This window comes from Chenopodium album, chromosome 10, assembly GCF_948465745.1.
Source record: "Chenopodium album chromosome 10, dcCheAlbu1.1, whole genome shotgun sequence".
Taxonomy (NCBI): Eukaryota; Viridiplantae; Streptophyta; class Magnoliopsida; order Caryophyllales; family Amaranthaceae; genus Chenopodium; species Chenopodium album.
In genome coordinates, this window is record NC_137843.1 from 57,202,438 (window position 1) to 57,228,834 (window position 26,397).

The window sequence follows — 26,397 nt, forward strand, 5'->3', positions numbered from 1 at the left end:
AAATTAGAAGTAGGTTTTTTTTTTCTTTTCTATTTTTATGGAAAATAAGAACTAAATTAAACATATATATCACTCAACTCAAACATCTTACAAGTATTTCTTGAAACAAACTTTACAAACCAAAACTTATAACAATCAAAGTGAACGAAATTTCAAACAATATATAGTACTTCTTAGTAACCTCAACCAACAAATGTGACAATGTAATTTAAGAAATCATAATGACCGTAGTAATTACTACGTATAATATGACCGTGACCTAATTTTTCTTGAGCAACTCAATGATCTGAACATTATAGGCAGAGCAAACCACTTGGAAGCCTTGAAATCCAGCAGCAAACGCTAACTCCTTGAACTCAATCTCAGTCCTTTCTTTGCCTCCAGGCAAAACCATCATCATTATGTCGAATTGAATGACGGAATTAGCAGCTATGTCGTTCAATGTTTTATCTGGATTAGGAAGGATGTATTCACAAACTATAACCTTGCCATGGTTTGGAAGGGCATTGTAACAATTCTTTAGGATCTTCATACATGCCTCGTCACCAAAACAATGCAATATCCACTGAAAATTAAACAAACTCAATTCAACTTTTGATAAGGTTATTTATAGACTATAAAATACTTCCTCCGTGTTTTATAGTTACAACCGTTTAACTTTTACACTATTCACGTATTTTACTTTGACTAGTTTTAACGATTTATACTTAATATAGTCATGTGAGATCTTGTTAGATTTGTATCGATTTATACAATTTTAATATAAAATGTTTATAGTTTTTACATATTGGTAATTAAAGATATAAACGATTAAAAACATACATTGACAAGCGTGAAAAGAGAGTGTTGCAACTATAAAAAAAAAACAGAGGAAGTCCATGTTAATTTAAAGGACCAAGTCAACCAAAAACTTAAGTTGATCGTTGAAGTTCAGGATTGATTTATATGCTCCATTAGTTTTATTTATAAATATCAACTTTTGTAATGCTTATATGTGCAAAGATAGAGGTCTTAGCGGTTTTGAGTTGTGTCTTGAGAAATAAGGAAGTACTCTGTAGTACGAAATATGTAGTAATTTGTTGCTTATCTAACTTACCTTGAGAAAGATGGCATCGCCTTTGGGAATATCGACAAACATATCTCCTCCAACGTGTTCCACATCTGTTTGAAATAAAGCATTAATATATATAGTGGGATTAAAGCTTTGATTGATTGATTGTCGAACTATATGTACAGTCAACACGAAAGTAGTGGTTAATACTACATAATGAGACTAGGATTTCAATTATCGACTTGAACAATTGTAATTACCTAGTATAAATTTACCAGGATTAGATAATGCATCTGCTATGACATGAGGTTGATCGAAGTTAATCCCTTTGATAGATGGATACTGCGAAAGGATCATGTTGAGTGTAGCTCCATTACCCCCACCAACATCGACCAACGATGATAGACCCTCGAAACCCTTGTATGTCCTTAAAATTTTGCGCATAATAAGGGTTGAATGATCAGACATTGCCTTATGGAACCCTGCGCGATACTCAGGATTTTTGCCAATTTACTCATACATACTCATTCCATGCGCCTTTGTGAATGGCTCTTCACCTTCAAGAATTGCATCTTTTAAGGATAGGCTGCAAAGCAAAAAAATTACACAATTATTATTAAATGCATACAATAAAAATGTTATTCTATATTACAAAGTTTTTTTTTTTTTTTTGGTAAGCTAGTAAAAGGGTTGTACCAGCCTATCAGGCCGGAATCTTTTATAAGTCAACCCAACTTGAATTAGCGTCCTAGGTCCTTTAACAGTGTTTTTTTTTTTTTTTTTTGGGGGGGGGGGGGGGGGGGAGGTAAGGCAATCCCCATTCGGAATTTCCTCTAGTGAAGTTTAATCGATATGCAAACTTTCTCGCTAGCAAGGCTTGGTGACATGACTTTTGACCAGGATTTTCATTGAACATTTTGTTTCTATAAAAATTCCTTAAACCATTCAAAATTATAATTTCTATGGTTAAGACTCGAGAGTAAGGTGAAATTAATGAGCTATCTATTCTACTATCTATGTAGTACGACAAGCTTTCAAGGCATAGCTACTTGGCTAGGAGATCGAGTAGGAGTAATCAAAACACATGATTAACAACTTACCAGCTCTGTTTCAAAGCTTTATATAGCAACGTATTTGTAAAAGGACTCAAAGAAACACCATCTTCATTCGACGTAAAAAATTTACAAACAGGTGCAAGACCATACCGTCTCTCTACCCTTCCATTCGGGAGGGTAATAGGAGAGACGGTAATGATGGCGTGACTAACTAAGTAGTCGAGCAAGCGACCTAGGTTAACCGCTGCAACCTCAGGGTTCTTGGCAGGCAACTTAGCCACAATCTCAGCCGCTGATAGGTGTGCTCGAGGACCACATTTCTTGATGGTCTCGAACACATCAAGGTCATTCACGACTTTTAATACCTCAAACTTAACATTATCACCAAGTAAAGAAAAGGCAACAAATGATGCTTCTTCCTCTTCTTTTTCACTAAGATCCCAGTAAGTGTTCATTTTTGTGAACTTTTGTATGTTTTAGTAAGAATGTATAATGCAAACAATTTAAACAGATTATATAGTGTAAATAAGATAGAGTACGTAAAATGTATGATGCAATATTCTAACAGATTATGTAGCCATATATGTTGATTTAATGAGGCGCTTCCTAATTTGACTTTTTTTAAAGCATAATTTTCCGGTCGAGAATTTAAAGAATGTGGAAATTTGAATGTTAAAAAGTCATGTTTACTTGACTTGTGACTTTGTGAGCAAGCTTATCCACAAGTGTGTGATACTATTATTTGGTCAGAGTTCTAGAAGTAGGACTATTTAAAAGAGGATATATATATATATATATATATATATATATATATATATATATATATATATTAGTCCTACAAGGTGTCTATACTAAGCTAATTAACTGATGACTCCACTTTTGAGGTTGGAGTCAATAATGAAATAACAACCGATTATGTTCTTTATCCCTTAAAAATTGTCGTTTTATTTGACTTTTTCTTGTCTATAAAATAAATTTAAACAATTAATATCACTATAGGTTTTGATATCTTCTTCATTGTATATTTAATTGACCCACTTTGATCTAAAAAATTGCACTGGACAATCTTTTAGCAATGAAAGTTTTATATCATAACAAGGCTTTTGTAAATAATACATTTGTTACCCAAATCATATATAAATCATCATTTTTGTGAAATTTAAGTATTTAACCTATGATGTAACTTGTCTTGTTCAACCTTCTTGTATACTTGTTACGTTGATTGATCTGTTGACTTGTTTACACGACTTTGCCCATAGTAATGAGTAAATGATACTCCGTACTGCATAATTGAATTGCATTGTGTAATGAGATGTATTCAAGAAGAAAATTTCTAATCAATAGTAATCTCATTTTCAATTTAGTATTTTTAATTTAAGTCGCGAATAATAAGACATATTTCATATATTAACTGATTTATTTTAATAATGATGAAATTCCTTTGTACTCCGGTAAAAAAGATTGATCATTTTATTAATTAATATAAGGAAGCACCTTTAAAGAGTTGATCATATGATTATAACTCACAAGTATACAACAATTTTATAAAAATCATAACCCCATACACAAAATCAGACCCATAAAATTCTTAGTAATGCATGTAAGCTGAATTAATAATATCCAATCCAATGCTTGATTGATTAAGCTGCCTTTTTCAAAAATTCCATGACCTTAGTGTCATAAGCAGAGCAAGCCACTCTAAATCCTTCAAATCCAGCTCCTTTAGCCAACGATTCAAACTCTTGTTCGGTCCTTTCTTTCCCACCCGGGTTGTGTGCCAACATGATCGCGTCAACATGGAAGACTGTCCTAGCCGCGTGGCTAGTTTCTGGTGCCACTGGGAGGATGTACTCACAGACAATCACCTTGCCATGGTCTGGTAAGGAAGCATAGCAGTTCTTCAAGAACTTTAAGCAATGCTCGTCGCTCCAATCGTGGCAAATCCACTACAAATCAAGGAATTGAATCTCACAAGCTATTAAAACTAATGGTCTTACTATTGAAAAAATATAGCTACTATTACTTGTACTATACACTAATTAGCAAACAATGTTGATTTAAATTAAGTAGAAATCTACCTTCATGAACATAGCATCTCCTTTTGGTACACTTGCGAACATGTCTCCTCCAACGTGCTCCACTCCTAAAGATTGTACAAATGTTATTGTGATTCATATATAGAATATAGATACAATTGTATAAAAAGTTGATAGTTTTGATGCTCTTAGTAGTAGGGTGTATAGAGAGAATGTTGTTTAGTACCGTTATATGTGGGTGCATCTTCGATAACATGAGGCAAATCGAAGTTGATACCCTTAATAGTAGAGTGTTTAGAGAGGATCATGTTAAGAGTAGCACCAGTGCCACCTCCAACATCAACCAAGGTTGAGAGACCCTCGAATCCTTTGTAAGTATCGAGGATTCGTTTCATAGTAATGGTAGAGTGGTTCGACATTCCATTGTTGAAGACTTTGTTGAATCTAGGATCTGTTCCATGGTAGTCAAATGCTGTCATTCCATAAGCTTTGTTAAATGGAATGCCACCATCAAGAACTGCATCCTTTAGGTGGTACCTAAAAACAGAAGGAAATGAGATTCAGATCTATGCTCTAAATAAATTCAGTAAATTTGCATCCTTTAGGTGGTACCTAAAAACATTATTTTTGGTCCATACTATTGGGCTTTGTGGGATGTGTTCAGGTTTCTTAGATCAACCCACTTACTAATTTAATGGGCATAATTACTGGGCTGAAATAGATCAGTTTTTAATCAATTGGGCCAAGTATTTTATCATTTTTTCTATGATCTAAAGGTTTGTTTGTTTTATTTCATATAGACAAAAAGAGTTTTGTTGAATAAAAAAATGATAAATGTATACTCCCTTTATCCCTATTTGTTTGCCTTATATTATATATTTGGATGTCTCTTAAAAATTGCTCTATTTCCTTATTTGGTAATATATCCCTACAATCAACCTTAGATGGACACTCATAAAATTGTAAAAGTCAAGGATACCCCCAACTCACTTGCAAACTTTGGTTCAATCCTTAATAAAACATATTTTGCCTATGGAGCAAACAAATAGAAACGGAAGGAGTACTAGATAAATTGTAATACATCCTTCTTTATAACTATATAAGTTCTACGTAACGAAATAAGCTTACATAATATAATTTCACTGTTTCACACAAATTATTTGAATCAAACCGAGCAATAGAGATACTTTTAAGTTATTGTGTGTGAAGTGTGAACAAGCAACAATTTGAGTGGCAACCTTGGTCGATTCCCCATCCACCTAATGCTGGTCCCATTTTTAATCCACAATATCGTGCATTATACTTTTGACTTATGACTCATATTTTAATTATCATCTTCCTAATCTTTTGCACTTCAAAGTTTGCTTCATATTTTTCAGCTAGTACGACCCATTTTGTCAAAGTCAAACTTTGTATTATAATTCCTAATTCAACTTTTCCAAATTCATACCAACCACCCTTGAAAAATTTTATCACGTGAGGAATAAATTTATAAATTGTTGATACAAAAAAGAAAAGATTATATGGTGAAAGGTATAAGAGGAATATATAAAATAAATTTTTAGAATTTAAAGGTACTTCAATAATTCGAAATATTAATGTATGTCTATATTCCTTTTAATTGATAGTTTGCTATCTATTATCAATCTATCACTATTATGTAGAAAGCATGTGAATCCTTTTGTATAAGATGAAAGTAACTAAACCTTGTACTATACTAAGAACTAAATACATAAGTGTTATTAATTCTTTAATGTCACAAAAACATGAAGCTAATGAATTTAGAATTGCTATCTATAATTTTGAAGCAATATTAACAAATTTCAAACTATTTGTTTTATTTTAATCCTTATAATGCTAAAAATTAAGTTAGTTGAAATGAGTTGCCACATTGTCTCAATCACTTATTTTCGAAGATTCACCATAATTTTAATAAAAACAAAAAAATTATACATTAAAAAAATTGCGGTCTTCTCATCCTTTTTATTAGTTAATTAGGTGTGTCTGAATTTATAATCAAAATCTAAATCTATTTTCTAGAAAATGTGATTTATTGTTCAAAGTTCTAACAAAGTAATCGTGAAAGTTATTACATGAGAGTATTAAGAATCAACGAAGTATATTTCGTTTGTGACAAACAAGTTTCACTTGAGCTTATATAGTCACAAAACTAAGTATCCTCAATTTGGAAATATTAAGGTTGTTTTTATTTTATTTTTTTTTTTTTAAATATGATTGGTTAGAGTAAAAGGAAATTACCAGCTTTCCATGAGAACCTTATCTTGGTTCATAAGAGACAAAGCACCCAAAGTGACACCATCTTCATTCTTGGTCAAGAATTGGCAAACCGGGGCAAGCCCATATAGCCTTTCAACCCGCCCATCGGGCCGGGTTTGAAGGGTGTAAGATAGGATTGAATAGCTAGCAAGAAGCCTGAGCATCCTATCCAACATGTTGGCAGCATCCGGGTTCTTGGAAGGCAATTGGGCCGTAATCTCGGCCGGTGAAAGATGGGCACCCGGCCCGGCCCGTTTGATGATCTCAAGTACATCAAGCTCAATCACTGCCTTAAGAACCATGGGCGGGACCGACCCGCTTGTGACCGTCATGGCGAATGAGCACGCCTCGTCTTCCCCCATTTGGTTGTTTTGTGTTGAGGTTGATCCCATACTTGGTCTTGAGTTGTGAGGATATATAAAGTTTTAACAAAAACAGAGGAAAAAAACAGGGGAAAACAGAGAAAACAGGGGAGATGAGAGGGTAGTGAGGTGAGAAGTGGGGAGAGGGGTGTATTGTGTATATATTGGGTGATCAAGTCTCACCCACCAACAACCACTACTACAAAGTTGGTTATGCTCAAAGCACAATTGGTTACTTTTTGTGGTGTGGGGCCAATATTGAGTAGTTTATCTTTCTTGCCAAACATATGAATTTGTATAATATTGTCTAGCTTATTTGAGATAGATAGTTATGATTAGGAAAAATTCACATTTACTACCAGCAAAAGCACCCCGTATCAGATTTACTACCTGTCTAAAAAAATATTTTATATTACTACCACCATATTTTCCTAACTGTAGAAATAACTACCAGTGACTAACTCCGTTACTGTTTCTGTTTGAGGGCCCCACAACAATGGCAGCCACCCCTCCACAACAACGGCAGCCACCCCTCCACCCCTCCACAACAATGGCATCCACCCCCTCCCCCCTCCCCCCCCCCCCCCCCCGCCGGCGCCGGCGCGACCCCACCACACCCCCCTCCCTTTTCCTGTTGTTGCTGCCCCAACCCCCACCCTGTAACGCAAACTACTCCCTTTCCCTTTCCCCCATCGGAAATCGCCCCCCTCCTTATTCCCCACACCGAAAATTGCCCCCCTCCCTAATTCTAAACCACCATCCCCAAACCACCCTAAACGAGGGTTTCGATTTCGGTGGTTTGGGGCTGGTGGTTAAGGATTTCGAATTCGATTTTCGAATTTAGGGTTTTGAGTGGCTGGTGGTTTGGGGCTGGTGGTCGGGGCAACAAGAAGGAGAAAGGGGTTCATGGCTGCGTAGGGGTGGGGGAAGGGTCGAGGCGCCGCTGATGAAGAATTTGGTGGAGTTTCGTGGCGGTGGTGACGGTTTTGCAGCGGGCAGGTGACGATTTCGTGCACCGACCACGAGGTTAGGGGTGGTTGGCAGGTGGAGAAATGGAGGAGGTGGGGTTTGCCGGTTTCGAGGAAACATTTGGCCGCCAGCTAGGGGAGGGGGGAGGGTGGCTGACGCCGGGAAGGGAAGGGGAGATGTTTGAGATTTTTTTAAAAAATTTTTTTTTTTATATAATTTAAATTATTATTTAATGAAATATGGGACCCACTTAACGGAATCTTAACGGATTCTGTTAAGTGGTAGCAATATATACAATTAGGGAATTTGTGTGGTAGTAATTTAAAATATTTTTTAAAACAGGTAGTAAATCTGATATGGGGTGTTTTCGCTGGTAGTAAATGTCAATTTTTCCTTATGATTATGAAATTTATGATGGTGAAAACCCGATGATTTCTTCCCACTTCAATTACCTCTAGAAAGTAGGACCTCATCAATTAGCACTTACCCAATTCGAATCTATAAATAAACCATCATGGAATGGATAATTTCATAAATGTTTGTTACTCTAGATTTTTTTTTTCAAAGTTAATTTTCAAGATGAAACAAACTTAAAAAAAAAAAAAAAAAAAAAAAAAAAAAAAAAAAAAAAAAAAAAAAAAAAAAAAAAAAACTAGCTTTGCAAAATCTAGATGACTCATTTCAATACCGTGTCTAATGTGTTTTGAAACGAACATCGGCTCATTATTTATGTAAGCAATATTGAAACGTGTTGTGATTTTGCAAATTGTCACACTAAATCAAGAATGACCATATTGTATAAATATGATGGGCATGTTTTTGTAATTGTATTGTCTACCCTTAATTCTTGAAATTTTAAATTAATTGGAGCGCATAATTATGAATTTATGACATATATGTGTTTCTTTATGATGTTATGAATTAAACATAGGACCATGCATGAATTACATAGATTTAGGTTGTCAAAAAAAAGGTTGTAACTGAAGAATCCAAGTTTGGAGTAGATGTTACCCTTGGTCGTTTGTCACTGAAAAATAAGTCGGGCAGATAGTTGAATAGTGAATTTGTGACTCGGCAACTCCCTCACCAACCCTTCACCAACTCCTGTGGGACTAAGGAATGTAGAAAGGAAAACAAAATCATTCTACAACTTTGTATTGATTTCGTCTTAATCATTACTGTTGATATTATATTTTTTCTATAGTTTGATTACTTGAAGTGTGAAACTATATGATGAGCTTTTGTTTCAAAGACCTTTTTCTACCAATGTTTGGTAAATGAAACTGGATGGAGTTCTCTTGTGCATAGCTAATTTTTGTTTCTAGGCATCACGTTGTTTATACTCTCTTTGTCTGTTTACGAGTACTTTTTAATTATTTTTCTTACTCCAATTTTTTTTTTTAATTAATTTTTAAAACTATTAAACTATATGGGTAATGTTACATGCAACTCTTAGGGTTACATATAATTATAAAATGCATTTTCTTAAATGGTACTAATATTTGAACATTTACAACAAATCACGCATTGATTGGTGTAATTAATGTTTAATAATTTTTTATTAATAGCTCTTTAGGGCTATGTTTATAATTTTCTTTATTTGTTGGGGTTTTTTTTTTAAATAATTATTATTACGTATATACTCCCTCCATCTCAAATTACTCGCAACTTTTTGCACTATTCACACATCTCACTTTGACCACCTTTTTTTAATTATTATATGAAAGTCAATGTAATCATGTAAGATGTCGTCGAGTCTATTTTATTGTACAGTTTATTAATATAAACTTTTTATAACTTATTTAAATATATAATAAAAGATATCAACGGTCAAATATGTGTATCGATAAGCGTGTCTGATCAAAATGTTGTAAGTAAACTGAAAAAGAGGGAGTATTTTTCAATTATTATGGCATGGCACATTTTGCTTGTGAAAAGTTTCACTAGTATCTTATCTTCTCAATTATACGATAGGCAAGAGCTAATATGGCATAATTTTTCTTAGTTGGTGGGATTTTGACTTATTTGACGTTTTGCCCTTTCCTTGAATTTTGGCTTGGCATTTTACTCTTGATTGACTACCTACGGAGTAATAGTAAATTCAATAACTGTACAATTTGAAGCGACTGTAACTAATTGACCTACCATTAAAAGATCAAGCTTTGTGCTTAATAAGATATCAATGTACCAATCATATTGAGTTCATTGTAGCATGTATGAGCCTAACCCATGGAAGAGAGAAAATGGCATCATTTTTGTCTGTTTTTTGGATCACTATTGAAATCATGGTTAATGTTAATATTGACAAAAAAGTAAAGTACTAAAACCAAACATAGTAGAGGAGATAGTAAGTTTTGATTATATTTAATTTGACCAACCATTAGTAGTACTAAAAATTTTCCAAGGGACAAACCAAAACCGTAATTGAAACAAATATCAACATAAAGAATATACTCATATAGTGATTAATTAGAGAGTGAGGGATAGCTCAAGTGGTTAGAGCTTCCCTCCCGGTTTCAAGAGATCTTGGGATCGATTCTCACCCCCGCCCTTGTGGCTCTCTAAACACCAAAAAAAAATAAAATGTAGTGATTAATTAAAGCTTTCCTTCCGATTCCAAAAAGTTCTGATATCAATTTAGCCATCTTTATGACTCTTAAAACATCAAAAAATAAAATTAATCGAAAAAGTCAAATTTTAACTCACACTGTATAAACCCAAAAAATAAAAAATGGAGTACAAATTTTGTTAAAAGGGCCTATAATATAATGATCCATCAACCTTGTTTACTGACCCACGTCCAAGGCTCAAGCCCATCAATCAAATTTTGTGAGGAACATTCACAAACTCACTCCAACGGTCATATTTTATGTTCCCAATACCACGAATTCAAGAACTATCTTCACCAACACCTCAATTACATGATTACATCACTCCGCTCCCTCAAATCTCAAATTCTCAATACTCAAAAATCCATTAAAAAAAAAAAAAAAAAAACTCAAACAATCCAAAATGGGTGTAAAAAAATTGAACAATTTAATCGAATCATCGCCATCTGTAGAAGATGATTCCCCAATTAGAGCAGTTTTCTGCCTGAAAAACAAAACAATTGATATGAAAAAGATTGAAGAACTTGAAGATTGCTTCATTTTGGATTTTGATCCTTCTGAGCCTGCCGATTTTTCCACACTTTCTCTGTCTAAAAGTTTAGATCTTTGCGACGATAAAGATGTCTCTGTTCTTGCTGAAAATGGCCAGGTATTTTCCAATTCCATTTTATTTTTCTTCAAAGTATTCTCATTTTTGTAAAATTAACAAGAACTTATGAAATGGGTTTGACTTAAATTAATTTAATTCAATTTCAGGTGGCTTGTAGAGATTTCCCACATCCAAGACATCTCTGTGTTAAATTCCCATTTGAGAAAACACCCCATGAATCACATTGCAAAATGGTATAATTTTTTTCCCTAAAAATTTGATAATTTTTGGGGTTTTTAATTTTGATTTGTTTGATTAATTTGAATATTTTGACAGTGTTATTGCTATGTATGTGAAATGGCGGCGCCTTGCAAAGAATGGACAAAAGGTTTGAAGCATTGTGATGCAATTAATGATGATGATGAAATCTGGAAGTTGCTAAAGGCTAAAAAAACCGAAGCTTAAAACCCCTGATTAATGGAGAATGCTACTAGTTAATTTTTTGGCTACTTTTTGTAAAGTTGAAAGATATCAAGTCAAATTCATGCTTAGAGTTGGCTTATGGTAGTAGACTAGTAGCACTTAGAGTTGCATTTTGTTATAACTTAAAAGGATATGCAACTTTTAGTTAATGTTTTGCTAAGAAGTGTAGATATAAAGTTATGTTAATGGTAAATGATTATTTGTCACAAAGTATGAGATTTTGGTTCTTCTTTATTCCACCCCACCCCCCCCCCCCCCCCCCCCCCCCCAACACACACACACAGTAAATTGTTGGTGAAATGTTTTATCAGCTTAAAGCTTCTGCCTTTTCCAAAACTATAAATTAATTCTACAATTTTAGATTGTGGAAATACTTCGTAAATAATACTCCGTACAAAGTAGTACATAAGTGATATATTAATAATAGTCTAATGCTGTTGACCTTTACTCATCATTGCAATTTTAACCAATAGCTAAGCTTGTATGGATGAACGAAAGAAAAACTAAATTATACATAAATCGAATTATACATAAATTGATCTTTTCTCTCTCAATTATTGCAATTGGAAGATACAATCATACAAAGAGACTAAATCATAAAATCATAAATCGATCTTTTCATTACTTTCATACATTGTTGTTTTATAGCAAAATTTTCTTGTATCGTCTTTGATGTATATATGAATGTAACCAAAGGTTTTATATTTGACATATCAAAACTTGGCTATATTGAAGGGTTAATTAGTGACTTAAATGAAAATTTATTAAAGGAGACTAATCAGACATCTAAAAATCAAAAACCACAATCAAAAGAAAAATAATGGAGACAAAATTCGATCTAATTGTGAACGACATACAAGGGATGAGGCTGTATAGAAGTTACTCACAGTCACAGGTCAATTTCTCAAAATTCTCGCCACTTCAACATAACCATTACTCTTTTTCTTTTCTATAAAAGCATAAATCATCACTCTTCTCTTCTGGTAGTCACTTTTACCCTTCTTGAGGCTTCTTCCATAAAAAAAAAAAAAAAAAAAAAAAAAAAAGCCAACTTTCCCTTCTCTCTGTTCATCAATGGCGGACGACAACGATAAGAAGACGAAGATATACACAGGAACAATGAAGCGTATCGACAAACAAGGCAAAGGGTACATAGTTCCAGACATGGAGGTCATTGCTTCTCCATCTTCTCTCTCCTCAAACACCATCCAAGAAGGCGACCGAGTAAAATTCAGTATCAAATTCAGCGAATCAAACCCTCAATTTGAAGCAATTGATGTAGTTCCAATTAAAACCCAGTGTTTCAAATGCAGAAAATTCGATCATACCACTAAAGAATGTCGTAAAGGGTTTCCAATTTCTAGGGTTAGATGTTATCGTTGTGGGTTAATTGGGCATTTTGCTAGGAATTGTGATAAGAAGAGTTCTTCTCCTGGGTCTTCTAATGGCGGACTGGAGAGTAGAAGTTTGTCAGTGGGGTCCACTTCGAGTTCAGTGGTTTGTGTGAAGAAGAGAGAGGATGTGAAGAAGGTTGAAGAGGTTGAGGATTGCTTTATATTGGAGTTTGATCCTAATGAAGACAACAATGACCGAGGCGGGGCCGATACCGAAAGGAAGGAGAAGGAGAAGGAAAAGAAGAAGGAGGATTGTGAGGTAATAAGGTCAATTGTATGTGTGAAGAATGCAGAAGATGTAAAGAAGGTTGAGGAAGTTGAGGATTGTTTTATTTTGGAATTTGATCCTAATGAACCTCTTAACTTTTCTAACTTGTCTTTATCTGATAACAACTCTGAAGATGTGTCTATTTTGGCGGCAAATGGGCAGGTATAATTGTGTTTTCTAATATGATCAATGTGATTATTGGTTATTATAATGTGTTTTTTGTAGCTAAATAGAAATGCTTTGTTTAATCTTTAGTAATATATGCATAATCTTGTAAAATGATCATGTTTGTTCTTTAAATATTCATATTATGATGTTGATTTGAGAATTAGCTTCCTTGATTTTAATTTGTAACCATGTTGGAGTGTATGAAAAGTTTTCGGTGAATTGAAGAGCTGGAGTAACATACTATCATAGGAATATAGGATGATGAAATGATTGCTGTCTTTGTTTAGGATTATGGGTATGTTTGATTAAAGATTACCATTATAATAATGATGTTGAATGTAATTTGTTGGACAGGTGGCTTGTAAGGATTATCCACATCCAAGGCACCTTTGTGCCTCATACCCTATTAAGACAACTCTTCATGAGAATCATTGCAAAATGGTACTCTTCTGTTTTTGGGCTTCATGTGCCTTATTTGTTAGTTATTGGTGGTTTAATTCAAATCCAGATTTAGTGTTAAAGGAGTGCATAATCATTATGTGTTATCTTGTTAATTGCAGTGCTATTGCTATATATGTGAGGAACCTGCACCTTGCGATGTGTGGACAGGTACAAGCGCCAACCCTTTCCTCAGGCACTGTGCCGCTAAAACTACTGACTCTCCATTATGGGATAAATTTAAGGAGGAAAGGAAGAAGAAGACTATGAAAGGTAAAACGTCAAATAGAGGCGAAACTGCTAGTGAATAACTTTTCTTATGTACCTTTTTTACAATCAAACTCAGATGCTGAGTACCACATTATTATAATGTTAATCTTTAATTTTGTTACATAAAAAATGATGTGCAATCACTATATTAATCAGCTTGCTTTTGCATAATTTGCTGATATGAGTTCTCCAATGCATATAGTTTGGTTAAAGGAGTTGTAATATACTTAGCCTGCTTTATATGGAGAAGCACATTTTAAATTAAGAGTACTCTGTCTTGTATAAATGACTTAAAGTAATTGTCAAAGGTTTTCTTTCACATTCCAGTCCAGTGCACATGAATACCCGTTTTGTTTTTCAGCTTAAATGTTTATATAAAAGCAATAGTTTTTGTTGGTTAATTCATTTGCATTGCTACTGTAATATGTGTGATATAGCCTCGCCTCGTGGAAATGACTGAAGGATTTAGAATCCTGGATCAAACCATTGTTCGACTCATGAATTTCAAGTCTGGAGGACACATAGGGACCAAGAAGAGGCTGAAGTGTTGAACAAGGGGTGTATATATTATAGCAAGGGCTACATAGAAAGGTCATGAGTACAAGGGGTATATATTATATCAAGGGCTTGTGAGAGGGGATTAAACCCTGACAAACTTCAGAAGAATCGGTGGCTACAATATCATTGGGTATTTGATAGCAGTAAATGTGAAGAACAGGGCATTCTTTAGACATTGTTTCTACCAAAGGGGTAAGCCGGGTAACTGGGGTTTGGAAAACTGGTGGTTGATAATCTTGATATAGTTAACACGCCAATTTCGAGTTATATAATGGAATTTTGTCAGTGCTAAGGGCAGGGGTGGGATATCTTTTGGACTTTATGGTGGCAATGTGATATTTAGAAGAGCCTGAAGGATGGGGCCCTTGTGAGTTGCTGTTGTGAGCCATTATGAGTAGATGCCTCAATAGATTTTGTGAAGGTAGATGTGAAAACGGCATAAATTGTTGATCTTTCATCCTGGTGTTGATCCCTACTATCCTGTCAAAGTATTGGAGCTTTTCATTACTGAAAGTACCTTGTACTTATATCATCAAGATCTGCCCGGAAAATTTGTCATTGAACTCCTTTGAACCCAAAAAATCAACTTAAAGCAATAACATAAAGTTTATTACTGGTGGATAGTTGTAGGCATCAGTTTCAGTAGGGCTTATCAACAGATCTATTGCTTCATCTTTGGAGTTAGAATTGAGTGGAGGCATAGCTTGACAAGCTGTGTTTCAACTGCAGTTCTGTTTGCTACGTCCATGACATACCCACGGAAGCAGTTGTCGGGTGTAAAAATTGATGAATATGAACCTATTTATTGATAGAGAAACTAGGAGGAAACTCAAGGATAGAAGCAGAAAGGTAAAATAAGAATATATGATGCTGTTTAACAACCAACTATAATTCAGAAAGTTTCAAACTTTCTGTTGCAAATTGCTGCAATTTGGATGTTACTGATTTGAGTCTGCTCATTCTTGCAGATAAGCCACTTTTTGCTGCTATGCCCAAATTTTTGTAAAGCTCTATTCTTGATCAATTTATCCCAGGGAAGAACCGAAGATCTGGGTTGATACAATTTTTTTATATCAATATGTTCACTGTAGTTAGTACTCTATAGATGCCAACTGAATGTTGCATTCTGTTTTAAGATAATTTGTCTTAGCAAGGTGTCTGTGCCTCTTGGATCGTGGCATTGACTTGTTTAGTTATGGGTTAATCAACATGATGTCCAATTGTCAATTTATTATTAAGATCATATCTGTACTGTAAAGTTGGTCAATTATAATGGTAAATTTTGAATTTTTTTTCATCATTGTTGTTGATTCCTATTTCAGTGATTCGAGAATCCAAGTACTTTTTATCATGTCCTCTTGTAAAATCTTCTATTTAGGATCTTGAAGGTAGGTAATCTTATCATGGCTTGCTTAACTCTATGTCTCCTTGGTTGGTAATCTTATCATAGCTTGGTCTAGTGATAACTTACAAGGACCGAGGTTCATAACTTTGATTTTGGGGTTTAATCCGTAGTTAGACACTTTGAGGGTATGAATTTTCCTTACTATCCCCTCCCTTCCCTTTTCTCAACGTGTCTAGTCAATAAATTAATCTAGATTGAAGCTCGTTAACATTATTGCCTTGACTCTACTATGTGCATTGTGTAATGCTTTATTCTACCTTCTTGCTTCTACTTATCCTAATTTTTGTAAAACAATATTATCTACTTCCTCTATCCCTCATAGATTGCACAATTTGACCCAAAAAAACTCTCATAAAATAGGTCCACGGTGCAAATAAAAGGGACTGAGGAAGTATTTCTTTAGATGGATTTTTACTTATTTTTAAAATAAAAATAAATATCCAAAACCCAAATTATTCTGTTAAATCGTCTTTTAGTGTCAAGTTTACTTCTTCAGCACTCCTAAAATTTTCGTGTTAAAACCTTCAAACACCTTCAACAATGGCGGCCAATAACCATGGAACCAAAAACTCAGAAACTCCAAAGCTAACCGGGAAAATAAAGTGGCTCGATTCACAGGGCATCGGCTACATACTTCCTGACAACCCCTTCTTCCCAGAAGTATACATCAGCCCTCTTTCTCTCTCATCAAACACCATCAAAGAAGAAGACCGCGTCAAATTCAATACCATTTTCAACGGTTCTAACCCCCCACATTCTCTGGAAGCCATTAATGCCGTCCCAATTCAGAGTAAATGCATTTTCTGCAAAAAATTTGGTCATAATTCCAGTAATTGCCCAGAAACTAAGATTTCTAAGGTTATGTGTTTTCGTTGCGGAATATTTGGTCATTATTCTATGAATTGTGATCAGAAATATAATGGTTGGCTCCCTAATCAGACCCACAGAAAAAATAGTAGGACCCACAATAGGGTTTTCAGTAATGGTGGTGGTGGGGTCAACAATGGTGATAGTGTGGTCAACAATGGTGGAGTGTGGCCGAGTTTGAGTTCAGTGGTTAGTGTGAAGAAGAAGGAAGATGTGAAGAAGGTTGGAGATTGCTTTATTCTGGAATTTGATCCTACTATTGATAATGATGATGATGGTGAAGTTAAAAGTATGGTTTGTGTAAAGAAGGGAGAAGATTTGGAGAAGGTTGAAGAAGTTGAGGATTGTTTTATATTGGAATATGGTCCTTCTGAATTAGATAGATTTTCTAATTTGTCTATTGCTGAGAAATCTGATGTAAATGATGTTTTGATTTGGCTGAAAAGGGGAAGGTATATACTATGTTTCAATGTTTTTTTTTGCTATTATTATATGGTTTCAATTTTAATAATGGGCATGTTTTGTTTGCTAATATGATCATATTGATGACAAGATGACAAATATATAAATGTGTTGTTATCTACGGCCTTGTTCGCTTCACTTGATATTTACTGAATTGGAATTATTTTTTCTGATTGAAAGATTTCCATTTAGTAATGATTATGTTGAAATTGATGTTAGTGTCTTGATGATAGTGGTTGATTTATTATTTTTGGGCAGGTTGCTTGTAGGGATTACCCACATCCAAGACACCTTTGTGCCACCCATCCTTTTAAGGAGGGTCGTCATGATCTTCATTGCAAAATGGTAATTGTTTTATTGCCATGCTTATGAATGTTAGATGTTTGGTCAGTTTTGAGATTATGTTGAAGTGTTAATGGAATGATGGGTGGTTCGTAGTTATTGGTGAATTTTTGGTTCAATTGCAGTGCTATTGCTACATTTGTGATATACCTGCGCCTTGCAAGAGATGGGATGAAAGTAGTAAATGTCCTGGTGTGAGACATTGTGATGCTACTGCTGAATCTGCTCTTTGGAGGTTACATAAAACTCTGGAGAATAAAGCTTCAAGGGGTGGGTAGGTAAAATGGCGAAGATTAATCATGCAGGAAGGTAGTGATTAAATGATCAATTTTGTATTATAACATGGGCTTGTTTTATGATCAGATTAAATCTGTGAAGTTTCAGGAAGTAATAAGTCAATAAATAGATTTGAACTTTTTTGGGGGGTTTAAGAGTTAAAGTTAATTTTTGTTTATTGGATTGATACGATGTTTATGGGCTCAGCTCAGTTTAGGTTATGATTTAAAATTTTAAATGCATCAAATCTGTTGCTCAACTCTGATCTCTATAAAGTCTACTAGTCATCCCGATTAATACGAAGAAAGTCCTGTCCGGCTGTAAATGTAAAGAACCTCAGGCTACTTGAGTGCAGTAAATGTAAAGAACTATGCAGTGGAATGCACTCTATGCTAGAAAAAAATTAACAGGTATTTGATCTTTTGAATCTTATAGCAACAGTTTTTGACTGAATTTGCATGGTTTGATGGCTTTAACCTCTCTGATGATTATGAGGCATGATGAGTTATTTCAATAGTCTTTGTGCCGGTTGCTAATACTTGTTTGACTTGTGAGACTTGTTTGACTACAGGTGCAGAAGTACTGATACATTTAACAAGGAGTGGCTGGACTGCAGGACACGCGAATTCTTACAATGCTACTCTGGAGCTAAGTGATCTGGAGGAAGCTTGAGAATCAGAAGTAGAGAGGTACAATATTTTTATTTTAGGAACAATGACCGTGTGTAAGATGTTCTTTTGATTAAACTTGTATGATTAATTGAGTTTGTTTAGAAAATCATAGCTTTACAAGAGGGTGAATTTGCCTTGCATCTGAACAAATTGTTTCCCTTCTGCTTGTTGGTTAGTTGGTGTGTGACAATCAACTGAGAAAGTATGAATTTCTGAAGATTTTGTAAGTAATGGAATTGTGGATACTGCTAAGCTGAAGTTGCGCAAATCTGTGTAGATTTTCACCATTCCTTTATCTGTACAATATTGGTCATTATCCCCCTTTCTTGTTGAAAATGCATCATATTCAAACAAGCTGCATATGACCAGGATGGGAGAGATTTTATAGGGCTGTCACCTTTATCTACTGCTGTAGATTTGATTGAACTGGTCGGTACTCAATCCTTTAATTTATGCCATGAAGGAACTCCGTTTTCTTTAGTTTCCATTATCATTGATAAGATTGAGAAAAAGCTTTGTTTCACATGTGAACTTGAATCATTGTGAGTTCAGTAGAAGGACCATTATAGGCATAGCCATTATTTGAAGTCTGGAAATTACAGGGCTTAATGGTGGAAGTTTTTACAAAAAGGTTTCTTTCCTGTTTCCAGCAATTTAGGGGGTCTAAGTCTTGTTTGTGCTTCAACAAGTTCATTGAGGGCATACGAGTTTGCTTCAAAGTTTTGGCTATAACAAATGTGTGTACATGGAGGTGAAATGTGTGTCACTTGCAGATTTAGAGGGGACAAACAAGTTGTTTAGATTGGATTTGGTTTGGGTGTATTGTACGAGTATGTTTAGTATAGTGTATTTTATTTCGGAACATGATTTTTCTTTCGGAGCCACAAAAGACAAATGAACAACAATATATACAAAATTTGTTCTATTTACACGGGTTATACCATGATACCATCCTCTCTCAAATACGGAGTACCTTATAAGAAGATACTCCATACCTATTTTTTTTTTGGTGCATATGAGGGCCAAACGACCCGGGTTACTCCGTACCTAGTTGTTAGGGGATAAATCAATTATAGTCATACATAGTACCAAACTGAGTGAGTATCAAGTATCAAATTATAGGTCTTTTATCCTCTGAATCCTATCATATTTATCATTGTGGGTAAAAAGAAAATAGGTTTATAACTTTATATCCAATTTTTTTTTTTTTTGTTTAAATATATAAAAAAAATAAAGGTGCACAAAAATGTCATATCAACTTTTTATTAAATTTACTATCTTATTAAGTTAACAAAAGCACAATTAAATATATTTATTCTCGAAGTTTCATAGTGATAAGCATGAAAAAAATAAAAAAACGAGATGATAACGGACAAGAAAAAAATGAGTGTATAATGGGATTTAAATCTTATGAAATGAAATGGAAGAGGGGCATAAAAGGCAGAAAAATAAAACAATTTCTTAATTGTAAAATAGTTTGGCGCTTAAATTTATTTAGCCAACTACATTTCTCCCGCCTTCTATTAATTAATACGGAGTATATTCATCCCTAGTACGGTTTAGTTCATCAGTTGGTTATTTTTTTTTTTCTGAAGGAAAATCAGTTGGTTTTTTCTCTCTTCAACAAAATGGCTCAAATATCATCTCAACCGTCTGTCACTCGAACACAACTTCATCCATCCTCCATCCGCTGCTACGGCTGCCATCGGATCTTGGCCGTAATACCCCATCTGATGCTTTTCCGTTGCCCGGCGTGTCGGTTGCAGCACCGGTTACTTCCACCTCAGGGCCCGTTACCGAGTAGCACGTCCCTTGAGGAAAGGCCAACTGAATTGCAGGTGAGCTGTGCTGATTGCATGGCAATACTTGTTCCTCATTCTATTGACTTCATATTTAACAAGGTTTTCTCCTTTTCCTTTGATTAAAAACATGAAAAAACTTCAACTTCTTTATTTACCCAAAACATAAATGTTGATGATATACTACAGTTATGTGAAAATTTATAGGTAAATGTGCATGAAAAAAAATGGCAAGTTACCCCCAAATTTTAAAAGGTTTTATATTCACCCGAGTGTAAGGTGTCCAAGTCTTTTTTTTACTAATTTGATAAATAAATGAGTAAAAATGGGAAAAGTATACTTTTGGGTGCACCTGGGTGTATAGTGTACGGAGTATATAAGAATGTCTCATGAACTTTCCCTTTATAAGGTAAAAGTTAGAGAATTACTTACCCCTAGACAATTTTTGTTGGTAGAGTGATATTACTTCTCAATAATTATTTACCTTAATTATAAGGCAAATGCTAACAAACGCTCTCGGGGGCGTTGGATAAACTAGTCAAAAGTAGAAAGATTAAATTAAAACTAACATTAATTACACTGATTGATGCGTGATTTTGTTATACTTTCCCAAATTAATACCACTTTAGGTAAGATTTTAAATGCTTATCCAACGCCCCAGAGACATTTATTAGCAAGATCGTAATTATAAATACAATTTTGGAAAATTTTCAAGTAATATTTATTATATCAGAATGTCTCAATATTTTTTTTTTCATTTAAGTACTCCGTAATATTTTTTATTTGCGGTTATCTAGAGGTTTGCTCATAAAATGTGCTATAGTGGGATGGAGACTGATGCTGATGATGTAAAGCCTCCAAAACTAGAGCTCACTCCTAAGACATCAATAGTTTCATTGAAGGACAATAAACGCTTAAAAGAGATTGAGGAGGTTGAAGATTGCTTTATCCTTGATTTTGATCCTTATGAATCAGAGTTTTCGTCGCTTTCAACGCTGCTTGTTGATGATGATGATCTCACCTTTGCAGGTGAACAAGGCGAGGTACTTCTTCCATCCATATATGTGTAGATTGCTCTAACACACACCCCTTCATTCCTTCCATAGTTATTATAAACTTTAGATACTAACATGTTATACGTTACTTGTCAATTTTAGGTACCAATACATTATTTAACGTATAGAGTCTTTAAAACTCGATATTGTTAAATATTAGTGCATTCGCTATTACTCCATTGGGGTGGAGTAGATTGTTAATTTGAAGATGATTTATGAATAATTGGGTTTGTGATTATGTACGTGTAGGTTGCGTGTAGGGACTATCCACATCCAAGGCATCTTTGTGTTACACATTCATTTAACGACACTCCTCACTACAGTCATTGCAAAATGGTAATAATCTTTTGTTTTCTTAGTATAGTTTGAATCTATGTTGCTTGGACACGTGTATGTGTATCCATGCCTAACACAGCTATGTGCCAAGTGTCATACTTAGTTGTTATACGAATATCTCTCCTGATTCTTGTAAATATTAAAGAGGCGAATGTCTTATTATTCATATTATTATAATGTCAAGGATCCAATATGGGTAGTTGAGGTAAAATGATTATATTGGATTATGATTGAATACCTGAATTTGCCGCAACTAGTTGTCTAGTTATGTATTAACCTCCATATTATGGTCATAGCATTTTGTTGTGAATTTATGCTTGTGGTTTGATTATTGCAGTGCTATTGCTATGTTTGTGATGTACCAGCACCGTGCGAGCAATGGACTAAACAATCAACCTATTTCAGGCATTGTGAAGCCATTCCTGATTACCAGATTTGGACTGATCTTAGGATTTCGAAAAGGAGGAAAATCTATGCAAGTTTTGATGAATGTTACTTGCAAGATACAAGTATATGTCATGAGTAGGGCTGTACACCGGTCCAAAACTGGACCGGACCTGTTGGGACCGGGACCTGAATCAAGGAATTTTGAGGACCGGGACCTGAATCAAGGAATTCCGGGTTAGACCTGAACAATCAGGTCCGGTCCGGGTTTGGACCTGAATAGACCTGTTTTCTGATTTTTTTTTTAAAAGAAAAAAAACCTGAATAATAACATAAAATCTGAAATTATCAATCACAATTCACAAATACAGAAATACTACATAAATTGTATAAATTGACTAAAGTCCCAATTCCCAAGCACCAAAAATACTAAACAATCGCAACCGCAACCACCAGATCTACCACCTTCAAACTAGGTGGTCGCACAGGAAGGTCGGGGCAGATCTACCAATAATTATCAATTGTTGGAGTAGTCGCTCGATCTGGTGGTTGTAGCCTCTGGTGTCGCGCGTTCTGGTGGCTGCGGTCGCTGGGATTCGCGCGTTCTGGTGGCTGCGGCCGCTAGAGTCGCGCGTTCTGGTGGCTGCGGCTGCTGGAGTCGCCCGATCCGGTGGTCATGGTCTCTTGTGTCGCGCGAGGTTGTTGGCTTGCTACGGACCCGCAGTTCGTCGGAGTCTTCGTGGTGGTCACTTGGTCACCAGTGACTTGGTGAGGAGAGAGGTGGTCAGATTGAAGGAAATGAGACCATGGGAGAGAGAGAGGCAGAGATAAACTATAGAGATTGAGAATTAGGGTTGAAATAATAGGATAATATTTACTTCATATTAAAAAAATAAAAAAAAAAAATCTATACCGGTTTTCAGGTCCAGACCTGAAAACCCCGGGTTTGGACCTGATCCGGACCGGGACCGGAAACCTTGAATTTCAAGGACCGGGACCGGACCTGAATCTATAGGTCCGGGTCAGGTCCGGTCCCAACAGGTCCGGGTCAGGTCGGTTTTCAGGTCCGGTCCTTTTTATGTACACCCCTAGTCATGAGGCCAATGAGTAGTTACTAACTCACTACAATCAAAACCAATTGAACTTGTAAATCCTACAATGTTAGTGCCCTAATGCTTTATTCCCCTTCATATGGTGATCTGAACACATGATTAATTAACTATTTGTGGGATTAGAGGTGAAAAGTCAAAGCTTTTGTAACTATTATAGTTTATAAATTTCTTTTTTTGCTTATGATTTTATGATGATGGTGTTAGGTAAGTTGTGGTACTTTCACTTGATTTACTCCCCACTCTCGTTTTATTTGTTTCTTTTGATCGGATCAATTTTAATTTTGTGCTCCCTCTGTCCCTTTTTTACATTCCTATTTATAAAATTACACGGGAATTAAGGAACTTGAAATAAAACAAAATACAATGGAAATTACAAGACATTAATTGATGTCTTTGAGTAAAACAAAGATAGAATAATATTTAATGATGTACATATTATCAATCCTTTGAAAAAAAAGGACTAATAACACTTTTTGGTGGAAAAAAAAAAGACCAATCATATTCATCTAAATTGATGCATGTGGATTCTGAAAACAAGAGTGAGAAAATAAGAGTGAGAAAATAGAGAAAACATTAATTACAAAATAGAAAAATAGGGATAATTTGGGATATTTGGTAAAAATTTATTTATTAAAAAAAGAAAGTAGGAATGTAATTTTGAAATACCCAAACAAGAAAGCAGGAATGTAAAAAACGGATGGAGGGAGTAATATTTTTTTAAGCCAAAGTGAAGAAAGTAAATTAAGATCGAGGGAGTATTTAAAATGACCCTTATCAAATGTATCACACAAATTAGAGATGGAGAGTTAGAGGGATTGTTAGTTTTTTTATCCTCCCAAAAATGTTATGCATGCATTTAGATGTATTATTATTAAATAGAGTACTTAGTATTTACTGCTCTTTATGATCTTCTTGTACCTCCTCATTTTCTTTTAAACAAATGGAAAATGGAAGGGTGAAGAATGCAACAGCTTCAACATCTCCGGATAGAGAACTACCACCTATCATAAGATCAGTAATTTCTCTGAAAAACAAAAAGCGCATAAGAGAATTCGAACAGGTTGAAGACTGTTTCATCTTAGATTTTGATCCTTATGAATCATCGTCGAAGCCTACTTCCCCTTCTCAGTTTGTTGATCAAGATGATGATGCTCCTGATTTTAAAGTAATTGCTCAACGTGGCAAGGTACTTCAACTTATCATTGTTATGCATTGTCGATTATTTGAAAACTATTATCAAATTTGTAAGGTTGCGTATATCTAGCTCTCTTAGAGACCTAATTGAGGTCCTGGCCTCATTGGCATTAAAATGATGTTAAAGTTGCAATATTGGTCTAACATGATCATACATGAATAACATGATCATTTGTATGTTGGTGAACATTTGACAGACAGCTTTAAGAGACTTTCCACATTCAAGGTACCAGTGTGCTCAATATCCATTCTCAAAGACACCCCATAAGACCCATTGCAAGCTGGTACATTTTCGCTTTATAGATTATGTACTCCTGTTAATCAAATAATTTATAAATTCCTCTTGACAAGGGTAAGTTTGTATAATTAGATTTTACTTCATGAGACCATGACAAATGCCCAATGTTCGAATTGTAAGTGACTAATGGTCGATTATACATTGTTGCAGTGTCACTGTTATGTTTGTGATGTAGCTGCTCCTTGTGCTGAATGGTCTGACCAATGCGATGCAGATCATGTGCCTTATAGCGATTGGTGGTATCTTCGGAGAAAAAAGAGGGGGCAAGACTATGAGTCTGACTCAGACTCGGACTAGGTCGAATGAACAAAAGCTAACTCATTGTAACTAATTCCATGATTTGAACTTTGAACAAGCTGTAGGAGAATGTGTAAAAAAAAACCTGTTGGCTAAACCTTTGCTCATTTGAATTGATGTTTTTAATTTAAACTTTAGCTAATTTTGTTTTAATAATGTGTAATTCAATTAAATTGAATATGTCAATAATTTATCCAAAACAGAGATTAGAGTCAATTTAAAATTCAAGTCGCCTTTTTATATTGGATCGTCATTTTTGTGTCAATGATGTCCTAGTCTAATACAAAGTTAATACACAAGCTAATTGTCAACAAAAACACCAATATATCATTTTGGCCAAGTATCCACAACAAAGAAGAGTGTAATCACATAAAAATCCAATCAATTTTAGGATGTACTTGATAGGCGTGTCGCGTACCTAACAAAAATAACCTAACAAGACCACTACTATGTAGACGGGCAAGTAAGGGTCGGATCCCAAGAGACTATGGTTCAACTAATTAATTAGACTCAAGTAACTACTAAACAAGTAACCAATCAATAGTGATATTCAACTAATCTAATTCTAAACAAAATAAACAAGAAGAATCAAGATGAAATAAATCAATTAATAAAAACATCTAGAGTTAAGTATCACCACTAGTATGAATAATGCAAAGATAAATCCCTACCCCAATTAATCAAAATAATAATACTCAAAGGAAGGACGTGCCCTTGAAAATACCAATAAACCCCTTCCGAGTATTTATGGCTTCTCTAAAATCCAATCAAACCTATTTCCATGGTATCTTGCAATTTAGAGACATTAAACTCAACATCCATACAATCCTAGCAATTCATCCTACCTATTTCCATGGAGAATTTCATGCCCTTATTGAATTTAATCAAACCATCTAATCTCAACTTCCATTGATAAATAAGATACTTGGTTCAATCAATATCAAATTACGTCTAACCTAACATTGATAAATTAGCACAATTCAATAAGCAAAGCAATTAATCTAATTAAATAAGGAATTGGGGGAAATCATGCATTACTCATAAATAGGGTTTAACCTAACCCTAGAATATAAATCTACTCACTCATAATTAAATTAACAAAATAATCAAAAGACATAATAATATAGAAAAGAAGAAATACTTGAATTAATGGAATTGAAGATGAAATCTTGAACAAAGTAAATCTGAAATTGAAGGGAATTGTAGAATTCTTCAACTCAATTTAACGAGTCCAAAAAAGTGATCTAATATGCCTAACCAAAGCCTATTTATATCCCTAGGAATAAGTTAAGAAGTTTCCTAAAATAGGTCTTCCAAACCGCCACAAACTTGGCTTTCGATGCTTCGTCAGGTGATAGCCACGGGTTACCCA

The 26,397-nt window shown here is 34.7% G+C and overlaps 6 protein-coding genes and 1 pseudogene across 6 annotated transcripts; 4 read left to right on the forward strand and 3 right to left on the reverse strand.

Annotated features, from left to right (window-relative positions):
- Positions 1–54: 54 nt before the first annotated feature.
- LOC145564262 (caffeic acid 3-O-methyltransferase-like) lies at positions 55–2,580 on the reverse strand. Its single transcript, XM_081624588.1, has 4 exons — positions 2,152–2,580; positions 1,327–1,637; positions 1,097–1,161; positions 55–565 (listed from the first exon to the last, which is right to left on the reverse strand). The coding sequence occupies exons 2-4, from the start codon at positions 1,517–1,519 to the stop codon at positions 260–262; spliced, it is 564 nt and encodes a 187-aa protein (XP_081480714.1). The 5' UTR covers positions 1,520–1,637; positions 2,152–2,580; the 3' UTR covers positions 55–259.
- Positions 1,562–2,561, reverse strand: LOC145565505 (O-methyltransferase 13 pseudogene; annotated as a pseudogene).
- A 973-nt stretch (positions 2,581–3,553) lies between the features above and the next one.
- Positions 3,554–6,929, reverse strand: LOC145562652 (O-methyltransferase 13-like). Its single transcript, XM_081623006.1, has 4 exons — positions 6,402–6,929; positions 4,369–4,679; positions 4,185–4,249; positions 3,554–4,052 (listed from the first exon to the last, which is right to left on the reverse strand). The coding sequence occupies exons 1-4, from the start codon at positions 6,809–6,811 to the stop codon at positions 3,747–3,749; spliced, it is 1,092 nt and encodes a 363-aa protein (XP_081479132.1). The 5' UTR covers positions 6,812–6,929; the 3' UTR covers positions 3,554–3,746.
- A 3,833-nt stretch (positions 6,930–10,762) lies between these two features.
- On the forward strand, positions 10,763–11,596 carry LOC145565506 (RPM1 interacting protein 13-like). Its single transcript, XM_081625484.1, has 3 exons — positions 10,763–11,008; positions 11,116–11,202; positions 11,285–11,596. The coding sequence occupies exons 1-3, from the start codon at positions 10,763–10,765 to the stop codon at positions 11,411–11,413; spliced, it is 462 nt and encodes a 153-aa protein (XP_081481610.1). The 3' UTR covers positions 11,414–11,596.
- A 903-nt stretch (positions 11,597–12,499) lies between these two features.
- Positions 12,500–14,295, forward strand: LOC145562653 (uncharacterized). Its single transcript, XM_081623007.1, has 3 exons — positions 12,500–13,255; positions 13,616–13,702; positions 13,822–14,295. The coding sequence occupies exons 1-3, from the start codon at positions 12,506–12,508 to the stop codon at positions 14,008–14,010; spliced, it is 1,026 nt and encodes a 341-aa protein (XP_081479133.1). The 5' UTR covers positions 12,500–12,505; the 3' UTR covers positions 14,011–14,295.
- A 6,822-nt stretch (positions 14,296–21,117) lies between these two features.
- LOC145565507 (RPM1 interacting protein 13-like) lies at positions 21,118–22,266 on the forward strand. The gene is made up of 3 exons (XM_081625485.1): positions 21,118–21,392; positions 21,654–21,740; positions 22,078–22,266. The coding sequence occupies exons 1-3, from the start codon at positions 21,162–21,164 to the stop codon at positions 22,264–22,266; spliced, it is 507 nt and encodes a 168-aa protein (XP_081481611.1). The 5' UTR covers positions 21,118–21,161.
- Positions 22,267–24,176: 1,910 nt separating this feature from the next.
- Positions 24,177–25,025, forward strand: LOC145565508 (RPM1 interacting protein 13-like). The gene is made up of 3 exons (XM_081625486.1): positions 24,177–24,422; positions 24,628–24,714; positions 24,879–25,025. Exons 1-3 carry the CDS (start codon positions 24,177–24,179, stop codon positions 25,023–25,025), a joined length of 480 nt encoding a protein of 159 aa, XP_081481612.1.
- The last annotated feature ends 1,372 nt before the right edge of the window (positions 25,026–26,397 follow it).

Bases quoted from the DNA above. Each gene is read 5' to 3' on its own strand.
- LOC145565506 (XM_081625484.1), top strand. From the start codon at position 10,763: ATGGGTGTAAAAAAATTGAACAATTTAATCGAATCATCGCCATCTGTA. The intron at 11,009-11,115 runs GTATTTTCCAAT...ATTCAATTTCAG, and splicing joins TTCTTGCTGAAAATGGCCAG to GTGGCTTGTAGAGATTTCCC. The intron at 11,203-11,284 runs GTATAATTTTTT...ATATTTTGACAG, and splicing joins ATGAATCACATTGCAAAATG to TGTTATTGCTATGTATGTGA.
- LOC145565507 (XM_081625485.1), top strand. From the start codon at position 21,162: ATGTGCTATAGTGGGATGGAGACTGATGCTGATGATGTAAAGCCTCCA. The intron at 21,393-21,653 runs GTACTTCTTCCA...ATGTACGTGTAG, and splicing joins TTGCAGGTGAACAAGGCGAG to GTTGCGTGTAGGGACTATCC. The intron at 21,741-22,077 runs GTAATAATCTTT...TGATTATTGCAG, and splicing joins ACTACAGTCATTGCAAAATG to TGCTATTGCTATGTTTGTGA.
- LOC145562653 (XM_081623007.1), top strand. From the start codon at position 12,506: ATGGCGGACGACAACGATAAGAAGACGAAGATATACACAGGAACAATG. The intron at 13,256-13,615 runs GTATAATTGTGT...TTTGTTGGACAG, and splicing joins TTTTGGCGGCAAATGGGCAG to GTGGCTTGTAAGGATTATCC. The intron at 13,703-13,821 runs GTACTCTTCTGT...TGTTAATTGCAG, and splicing joins ATGAGAATCATTGCAAAATG to TGCTATTGCTATATATGTGA.
- LOC145564262 (XM_081624588.1), bottom strand. From the start codon at position 1,519: ATGTCTGATCATTCAACCCTTATTATGCGCAAAATTTTAAGGACATAC. The intron at 1,162-1,326 runs GTAAATTTATAC...TATTTCAAACAG, and splicing joins AGATGCATTATCTAATCCTG to ATGTGGAACACGTTGGAGGA. The intron at 566-1,096 runs GTAAGTTAGATA...TTTAATTTTCAG, and splicing joins GCGATGCCATCTTTCTCAAG to TGGATATTGCATTGTTTTGG.
- LOC145562652 (XM_081623006.1), bottom strand. From the start codon at position 6,811: ATGGGATCAACCTCAACACAAAACAACCAAATGGGGGAAGACGAGGCG. The intron at 4,680-6,401 runs GTAATTTCCTTT...TTCTGTTTTTAG, and splicing joins AAGGTTCTCATGGAAAGCTG to GTACCACCTAAAGGATGCAG. The intron at 4,250-4,368 runs GTACTAAACAAC...TACAATCTTTAG, and splicing joins AGATGCACCCACATATAACG to GAGTGGAGCACGTTGGAGGA.
- LOC145565508 (XM_081625486.1), top strand. From the start codon at position 24,177: ATGGAAAATGGAAGGGTGAAGAATGCAACAGCTTCAACATCTCCGGAT. The intron at 24,423-24,627 runs GTACTTCAACTT...AACATTTGACAG, and splicing joins TAATTGCTCAACGTGGCAAG to ACAGCTTTAAGAGACTTTCC. The intron at 24,715-24,878 runs GTACATTTTCGC...ACATTGTTGCAG, and splicing joins ATAAGACCCATTGCAAGCTG to TGTCACTGTTATGTTTGTGA.